Source organism: Zonotrichia leucophrys, chromosome 19 (assembly GCF_028769735.1).
Source record: "Zonotrichia leucophrys gambelii isolate GWCS_2022_RI chromosome 19, RI_Zleu_2.0, whole genome shotgun sequence".
Taxonomy (NCBI): domain Eukaryota; kingdom Metazoa; phylum Chordata; class Aves; order Passeriformes; family Passerellidae; genus Zonotrichia; species Zonotrichia leucophrys.
Genome location: NC_088188.1, coordinates 8,710,732 through 8,719,701, shown reverse-complemented (window position 1 = coordinate 8,719,701; position 8,970 = coordinate 8,710,732). Strand labels below are relative to the sequence as shown.

General features: G+C 52.8%; 1 protein-coding gene across 1 annotated transcript in view; it reads right to left on the bottom strand.

Moving 5' to 3' along the window:
- Nucleotides 1–2,507: 2,507 nt before the first annotated feature.
- PPM1E (protein phosphatase, Mg2+/Mn2+ dependent 1E) overlaps nucleotides 2,508–8,970 on the bottom strand; it is a 73,515-nt gene continuing 67,052 nt past the window's right edge. Inside the window, exons 4-7 of the mRNA XM_064729459.1 lie at nucleotides 7,516–7,704; nucleotides 5,727–5,870; nucleotides 5,400–5,493; nucleotides 2,508–5,132 (exon numbers count right to left, since the gene is read on the bottom strand). Of these exons, the coding sequence (XP_064585529.1) occupies nucleotides 4,084–5,132; nucleotides 5,400–5,493; nucleotides 5,727–5,870; nucleotides 7,516–7,704 (1,476 nt within the window). The 3' untranslated portion in view covers nucleotides 2,508–4,083. The remainder of the gene's footprint in view (nucleotides 5,133–5,399; nucleotides 5,494–5,726; nucleotides 5,871–7,515; nucleotides 7,705–8,970) is intronic.

The window sequence follows — 8,970 nt, the reverse complement described above, 5'->3', positions numbered from 1 at the left end:
AGGAAATTGTGCTAAAACAGCCCCTAATTTAGACCAATCTTTCTCATTTTGCTTTATTCCCGCAGAATCTTGGGGTCGGGAGGATTTGGTGAGGAGAGAGTGGACCTGAACTACAGCAGCCATGTCTGTGCACACAACTCCTTGTGCCTCATCTGCCCATGGGACAACTGACACACACTGCTCCAAAAACAGGTGGAGTTTCTAGGATGATGCACCACCAGAAACGTGGTGTAAGTTAAGTTAAATCTGCTTGGACATTGTCCTCCAGCGCTGCAGCTCAGCAGCTCGGCTACGGACGGTTCTCACTCACAAGGACAATGGATGGCACTTGTAGGTAAAGAAAAGTTCCACACGTGCGTTTCCACCCACCTCTAGTGCAAATGGAATGGGTGAAGAGCTCCCTGCCCTGTGCTGTTCTCTCTGCACCGCACACCTTCCTCAGCCTTGGAAGCTCCTCACAGTGAGGAGCTCCCGAGCTGCTTTTGAGCAGCTCCGGGCAAAGCAGCCCCGAGCCCCTTCCTCAAAACCACCACAACTGAAACAGAACAAAGCTCAAGTCGTGTTGTCACTGCTACCTCCTGCTTCTGCAAGCACGGTCAGCACGGCGACCGAGAGGGATGCGGGGTTGTGTGGACGCGGCAAAGGGATACTTCAGCTCTTTATTGGAAAGATTTCGTTGTACAAATTTTCACCACCACTAAGATACACGATAAAAATACAAAACACAGGTCACAGACTAAATCTCAGTATCAACAGTTAATAAATACAATGAGATAGTTCTCTATCAGCCTAATATTTTACACTGTCACCAGAGAGACGATCAAGGTACGAATACAGAACACTTAGATACCGTTAGAGAGGGATTATTGCTTACGTCAGCAAGCAGCAGATAAGGGCACAGGAGTTTGAACTGAAGGAACTACTTCCTATCACCAGTGGCATTAAGAGAAAACACTGCATTTCACAAGCACTGCTTTTTGTCTAGTGTGTAGAATCAAGAGCAGCATAATCAGACCAATAACCACTACTTTTAATATTATAGAACTTTAAAGGACTTACCTTACAAATGGTTCCTATCTACTCTATAAATATGCAGTTAGTGAAGAAATGAACACTTGCTCTATCTATACAATGGTTTTACCTGACCACACTGCAACTACGATGGTGGATTGGTTTTTTTTCTCCTAGCAAGATAAATGGGATGAGTCGCAGAATTACCATTTATGAATCCACACCTAAAAAAGCTAGATCCTTCCCAAAACAGCACACATGCAGTCCAGTGCTCTTCAACTGCTCCTGCAGACTGGGAAGAAGTTTTATCATCCGTGACGGGTTTGCATTCTCATTTACTCACATCAAGAATTGCACTTACACCACCTTTCTCTCCAGAACATGACAGTCAGCTAAAGATGGACTTTCAGTGAGTCATTATTACTGTGAATAATTTAAAACAAAGGCACCGCAGAGATGCCCCAGAGTTGCATATTTTACCATTTCATGGTTTCTCAAATTTCCTCGGTAAATCTGACTTGGACCAGAAGCTGCAGCTAAAGAGAACGTTGACAACAGCTAAGGCAGAATAAGATGGCAGATAAGAGCCAATGATCCCGTAAGATTAAAACAAAGTCTGAAAAAGATCAAAGGAATCTAAAGCCACACTCCAACTCCTGGTTGCTCACAAAGCCTTTTGCTGTTCATCAGATTGCTTTTAAAATAGTGCATCAAAGAGAGAAGCAGCGGAAATTGGCAGAATTCAAGCCTCGCCATCTTGTCGTGTTGAATAATTTTCTTGACTACTTAATATTAAAATACTTTGCAAATTCTAGCTAAACACTAATACTGCTATTGTTACTGCTAAAATGATACGGATTGTTCACTAAGTGCTTATGAAGATTTATTTTGTTCATCCTCCTCCCAATGCATCGCTGTAACACAGGGTAGGAACGGGATCTGGACTTGGTGGAGCTGATGGGAATCGGCCGCGTATTCACGTCCCAGTGAGCGGCTGCCCTGAGGCGGGAGCTGCCCCGGCAGGGCAGGGGCTGCTCCTCACAAAGGGCACCGAGCCCCGCCTGGGCCTGCTGGGCCGGGGCAGCCGGAGCAGAGCCCGGCAGGCCCCGAGCTCCTCACAAAGGGCACCGAGCCCGCCTGGCCCTGCTGGGCCCGGGCAGCCGGAGCAGAGCCCGGCAGGCCCCGAGCTCCTCACAAAGGGCACCGAGCCCCGCCTGGGCCTGCTGGGCCCGGGCAGCCGGAGCAGAGCCCGGCAGGCCCCGAGCTCCTCACAAAGGGCACCGAGCCCCGCCTGGCCCTGCTGGGCCCGGGCAGCCGGAGCAGAGCCCGGCAGGGCCCCGAGCTCCTCACGCACAAAGGGCACCGAGCCCGCCTGGCCCTGCTGGGCCCGGGCAGCTGGAGCAGAGCCCGGCAGGCCCCGAGCTCCTCACAAAGGGCACCGAACCCCGCCTGGCCCTGCTGGGCCCGGGCAGCCGGAGCAGAACCCGGCAGGCCCCGAGCTCCTCACAAAGGGCACCGAGCCCCGCCTGGCCCTGCTGGGCCGGGGCAGCCGGAGCAGAGCCCGGCAGGCCCCGAGCTCCTCACAAAGGGCACCGAGCCCCGCCTGGCCCTGCTGGGCCCGGGCAGCCGGAGCAGAGCCCGGCAGGGCCCCGAGCTCCTCACAAAGGGCACCGAGCCCGCCTGGCCCTGCTGGGCCCGGGCAGCCGGAGCAGAGCCCGGCAGGCCCCGAGCTCCTCACGCACAAAGGGCACCGAGCCCCGCCTGGCCCTGCTGGGCCCGGGCAGCCGGAGCAGAGCCCGGCAGGGCCCGAGCTCCTCACAAAGGGCACCGAGCCCCGCCTGGCCCTGCTGGGCCCGGGCAGCCGGAGCAGAGCCCGGCAGGCCCCGAGCTCCTCCCCGTGCGCTGCAGCCCCAGCGCAGCCCCTGCCCTGCTGATCCTCGGCATCCGCATCCCTTTGGATCCGCTCCCTTCCCTGCACCCCTGAGCGCGCAGCCCCGGTGCTGCGGCCGTGAAACGCTGCCTTTGCCAGCTGGGAATCCTCACCGGAGCCACACAGCTCCTCCAACAGCTCCCGATCTCCGCTGGGACGGGCGGGGATAGAGCGTGGCACCGGACACCTCCACGGGTTGGGTTATCTTAAGACCTGAGATGAAGTTAAGGTGGGAAGAGGTTGGCTCAAAGCATTAAGCACAGTCATGTTCAACTCATTGAGAACAATTTCCTAAACTGAGAAATGAGAAAAATGCCACTAAAAGCACCAGAAAGATACGAAATTCCCTACACTGCACCTCCAGCTATAGGAAATAATTTCTTTAAACTGCAAGAAAAGTTTTCTTCATACTCTGCATTTTATATTACATGGGGAAAAAAAGGTAAATGATGAGTCTGTACCTCGATGGGAGTCTGAGACCAGAGCAGCAGGAGCTTAGTGTGTCCATTCCTAAGGTACCTGGTAAACCCTGTATGGCTTTTAGTCGTCTACCTGCAAAAGTGGATGTAATTTTCTAATTCATCTTAACGCTCACCTGGAATAAACAGAAAGCAGAACACGAAAGGAAAAACAAAAACCCAAAAAAACCCCACACCTCGACTCTATTATGGAAACTTCCCCCCGCTCTAAAAAAATTTGGCAGTTCTAACCCAGATCGTTCTTTGAGTATTGCTCCACAGACATTTCTCAGGCAGGTGCAACCTTCTGCGTGTGTAAGGACGTGCCCTGGCGCTGTCTGTCTGTCTGTCTGTCTGTCTGTCTGTCCACGTGCAGCGCTGCTGGGCTCTCCCTGCTGGATGTGGCTGACACTCGTGTGTGCGGGTGGTCGGGCGGCTGCGGCATTGCTGGGGGTGGCACCACCACCAAACTTTGTTAGAGATCCAAACAACTACATTGGTTAATTCCTAGTTCTATTTACACGGGGTTGAGCTTGGCAGGGGACTGGAGTACAGTTCGGAAATGCCCACCTCTTTTTTTTTTTTCCTTTTTTTTTTTTTTTTTTTTTTTTGCTTTCTGATGATGCCAGTTTTATTTTGGGAATGTCTACTATGGGAGTCTGACAGGGGAACACGAGGGGGTGGTTACATTTTACAGCATTGATGAAGGTGTGGGTCTGGTATACAATGACTTTGTCTTCGCATCCAACACTCGCTGTAGGAGCCGTGGCTGGGCAGCCTCCGCCACGGGGAGGGCCGGGCCAAGGCCCTCCTGCTCCTGCGGGCCCGGGCAGGGAAGGGCAGGCCGGATCCTTCTCCCTGGGCAGGCTCCTGAGCCCAGAGCGCCGTGTGAAACTTTGGTTTGAGCCTGGCTCCTCGCCGCCTCTTCCCGCTGCAGAGCCGCAAATGGGAGAACGCGGCTCGTTTGCCCAAGGATTGGAACAGTTCCTCTTCCAGCCCGAAGGAGACGGGGGACGAGCCCCTGACCCTGTAGATGCCCTGGCCTGCAGCCCCCGAGCCCGGCGGGTCCTCCCCGCGACCGCAGCCCCAGCGCGCGCCGAGCTCCGGGGCCTCGCTCTCGGCCGGGGAGCCGCTGATCCGACCCGCGCTCTTTGGTGTGCCAGGACTGAACGCTCCGACTGGTGGCAGACATTTGGCACTCTGAGGTGTACTAGTTTCTGTTTTTGTCAGGTCTAAATAGCCTTGATCCTCCAAGGGGTTAACGCTGGAGCCTATGCTTAAGCTAGTTCTGTCGGTGAAGGAGTCCACTCGTCCTTCATAGCCTAAATCCGCCGGTGCTGAGCACTGGTGCTGGGGCCAGGGCCGTTTGCAGTCTCCGTGGTTCTCCTTGTCTTCCCCGTTGTCTTCCTGCCCCCCCTGGAAGGAGTTCTCAGTCCAGTCCGACTCCTCGCTGACGGCGACCGCCGCGTTCATGTCCCTGAGGAACACCACGATGACCGTGATGTTGTCGCTGGAGCCGGCATCCCGAGCAGATGCCACCAATTTATGTGCTACCATGCTGCTGTCACCGTTATTCTCCTTCAGATGGTCAGCCACCACTTTGACTGCCTCATCGGGGTTCACTGTGTCGTAGAAGCCATCACAGGCCAGAATGAGGTAGTCTTCAGAGCCATCCAGCACCGTGGAGGCAGAGTCTGCGTCCCCACAGATGTATGGCTTGTGCTCAGCGTCCCCTGTGCAAGAACAGCAGAGAAACAACTGTGGGTTTGCAGCCACAGCTTCCAGCAGCCCTTTATTAACTCAGTGTGGAGCCAGTGACTCTTACCCCAAGTTAAAGCAATTATTTGGAAATTATTCCCTCAGACTGTAGGGGGAAAAATAGAGGTTATTGCTCATAGGTCTATCTTCAGCTGTATGTCAAATTTTGATGACTAGAAAATTAAAATTTTATAGTTAAAAAGCAAAGCAAGTCTCCAAAAGGAATGAAGGCTCTCTCTTACCAATAGCTCTGGAGACAGAGAGGCTCCCGTTCACCCTCCAGGCTCCAAACCAGACCACGCAGCCGCCCAGGGCCTCGATTCGCTTCTTCTCATCCTGAGCAGCAACACAAGAGAGCAGTCAGAGCTGCACCACACACTCAGCACTCCCATCAACATCTGCATTTTCACAAACACAGCAGGCCCCATGAGCCAAAGGATTTGCTCACAGGTCCAAACAAACCAGTGGAAGGTGCTCTGCTGCTCACAGAGATGCCGGCATGGCAGCGCTCCCCAGAGCTGTGCCTGTGCTGGTCACTGCCCAGGGCTGCTCACACAGGCCCTTCTCACCTCTCGGTCTGGTTTGTGGGGTTTCATCAGTTCCACTGCTTGGCCTCTCCTCACCAGCATGACCTGGGAGTCCCCCAGCCAAGCCACATGCAGCATATTCCCTCGGATGAAAGTCACCACCCCGGTGGTTCCGCAGCGCAGACTCTGGAAAAAAACACATTTCCATTTCAAAGCATTTTCTTCCTTAACCCAGGGACAGAACACATGGAAACTGCAGCACAGAGCTATTCCCAGGGAGGAGCAGGCAGTGCTTTCCCTACAGCTACAACTGCTCCCTTACAGCCCCTTGGTGCCAACCTGGCTGGACACCAACGTGCCCCATGGCATCCCTGGCATGGGAGCTGCCTGCCAGGAGCTGGGCACTGCTGGGCTGCTCCTGCTGCTGCCAGGCACTGCTGGGTGTTGGTGACCCCGAGGGCTGAGCCTGGGAGGCAGCTGAGAGTGGGGATGGCAGCAGCATCCCTCAGAGGGGCTGGGAGAAGCAGGAGCTGCCATTGTTATGGGGTGTGAAGCTATGGACAGAAAGGCACCAGCGGGGCATGGAGAGCTCTGTGCTGGTTCCACTGTGCCTCTCTGGAAAGGCAGGATTGATTTGCAGTTAATGCTCTCAGAGTCCTGCTGGAATTATTTACCAATATAACCACATGGGACATGCCTGGCTTGTCTGGCCCTTGCTGCTGGACCAAAGGTGGCAGCTGTGGTGGTTTCACCTCAGAGACACCTTTGGCTGGCTGGATATTGCAGCTGGGCGCTTGGAGACAAGTCCAGACATGCAGGAGCTCAGGTTTACCTTTGGTGGAGAAGCTTTAAGGCAATGGTGAAGAAAAAAGGAGTTGGGTTCTGCAGGAGGGTTCTGATCCAGAGCTTTATTCTGGCCCACAGGCCTCTGAATGCAGCACCAGCTCCAACAGAACTCCCTGACCCTGTGGTTGCTGTGTCTTTTAACCCCAGGGAGAGGGGCAGAGAAGGGGTAGGGAGCCACCAACCAGGTAAGGGGAGGATTCTCAGGGGACAAATGACCCCTGGATGGCCCAATGTCCCCAGGGCTGAGAGGCATCTTTTGAACTCTGCCAATCACTCAGTGCCCATCTGGAATGCCAGGACTGACAGACAGCGCTCAGCAGGGTCAGGGTGGGGAAAGGACGGGTGATGGCACACCTGGGGAATCCACAGGGAGAAACCCCAGGTGTGTGAGGCTATTGGAATAAGAATCCCAATATAACCAGTTAGATTGTGCCTGGGCCAGTGTGACCCTCGCTGCTGGGCCAAAGGCAGCACTGTGGTGCTTTACCCCAGAGATACCTTGGCTGCTGGAGATTGCAGCAGGGCACTGAGCAAGTCCAGGCTTGTCAGGACTCCGTTTACCTCAGGAGAGAGAGCTTCTGGCGATGGTGAAGAGAAGGAAGGAGAGGATTCTGCTGGAGGGTTATATCCAGATGTTTATTCCATGGTTACTGAGAATGCGGCCGCATGGTCTCATTAACCTTTTAAGCTCAGGGCAGGGGAAGGGGAGGGAGCCCTGAGCTTAAAAGGTTAATGAGACCAAAGGTTAATGAGCCCCCATGAGCCACAACCAGGTGAAGGGGCAGGGTCCCAAGGGACGAGGGACACCTATCCAATGTCCCCCAGGCCTGAGGGACCAACCACACGACGCCTTGCTGGTATGTCAGCCTGATTGACAGGGCACACTCAGCGAGGGGCGAGGGGGAAGGGAGAAGGTAAAACAGGACATTGCAACACACCACAACATGAGGCAAAGCATGACCTGGCACCAGAGCAGAGCCCTCACCTCCCTGGCTGCCTTCTGCACGAAGCGCTCGTCGGTGACGCGGAAGGCGCGGCACAGCGCCTCGGCCGGGTCCTGCTGGAACATCTCCTGGTGCACCATGTTCACGTGCAGGTGGATGGAGGCATAGATGGCAGCATCCACTCCTCCGTGGCCATCAAACACTGCAAAATAAGCTTGTTCTTCTTGGTCCTGCCAGAGGAAACACAGGGAGGAAAAAACTCAGGTGGAAGCAACACAGACAGCTCATTGGATTGTCTTAAAGCTTTGAACTTGGGATTTGTGCTGTCCTCATTAAATTGCAATTAGAGACAGAGTCTCCACTGGAGAAGCAAACTACCCTGACCACCTGCCCTTGCATCAGTGGGAAATTTCCACCCTGCTGTTGAATTCTACCTGCAAAATGCAAGAGATGCCCTGTGTGGTGTTCTCAGTACTCCTTAGGTCCCATTTGTTACAGCTCAGTCACACAACTCAAATAGGAAGTGCCATTCTCATCAAATTGTGCAGGAGATTTTGTGACTGCAAAAACCACAGAGAGAGAAGAACATCCAATACAGTTTGCATGAAGTCTACATCATGATTGGAATCCACCAGGGATAAAATGCCAGTACAGTTAAAATGTGAAGCCAGCCAGTCTTTGCTTTCACTCTTCTTTTTTCCTTAAATCTAAAATATAACATCTTAGATGCCTGTGTTTTAAAAAAACTGCATGTGCTCTCTCATCAGAAAATTGTGATTACATTCACAAATCAAATACAGCAAAATCACTCATCTTCAAGGCAGTTTTCTCAGCTTCCCCTCCTCTGTTCAGAGAAACAACGTGGTACCAGGAGACAGCAACTCCAGCAACTCACACACACAACACCAACCCACTGACAGAGCCAATTCAACCTTGACAGCCAGCTCAGTGACTGGAATATTTGCACATTGTAATTTTTAGGTAATGGGCTCCAACACAAATTGGAATAAGAAAGCTGACAATTGACAGGCAAAGGAAACATCTGCCTCTGTTTGCATGAATATCTTTTAAAGGTAAGAATGTGGATGGGGCAGAAGATGGTTATTAAAGTGACAGGGTGTAATAAAGAAGTAATTATGCAGCAATTTGATCCTCAAGGTAAAATTCTTGCCATTTTCTTTTACTTTCCATTCCTGAGTGTCCAGTTTTATATCTCAAGGGAGAGCAAGAATGAGTGTCTGACCAATGGCAACATCAAGAAATTAATGGAAGGGAAGACTCCAGTTCCACCAAACTACTCACATTTCTAGAATTGTGTGTGAGCACTCAGTCCTGTAAGGTTTGGGTTTGTTTTGGATTTTTAAACTTAATTTCCTTGTTTTTGCTTTTGGCTTCTTCCTCCCAAGAGTAAAGGTTGAAAAGCAGAACAGACCCACTCCAGCTGCCCAGAGATGAACTGTGAGGTGACCAACTGCCAACCCTGCTGAGATCCATCA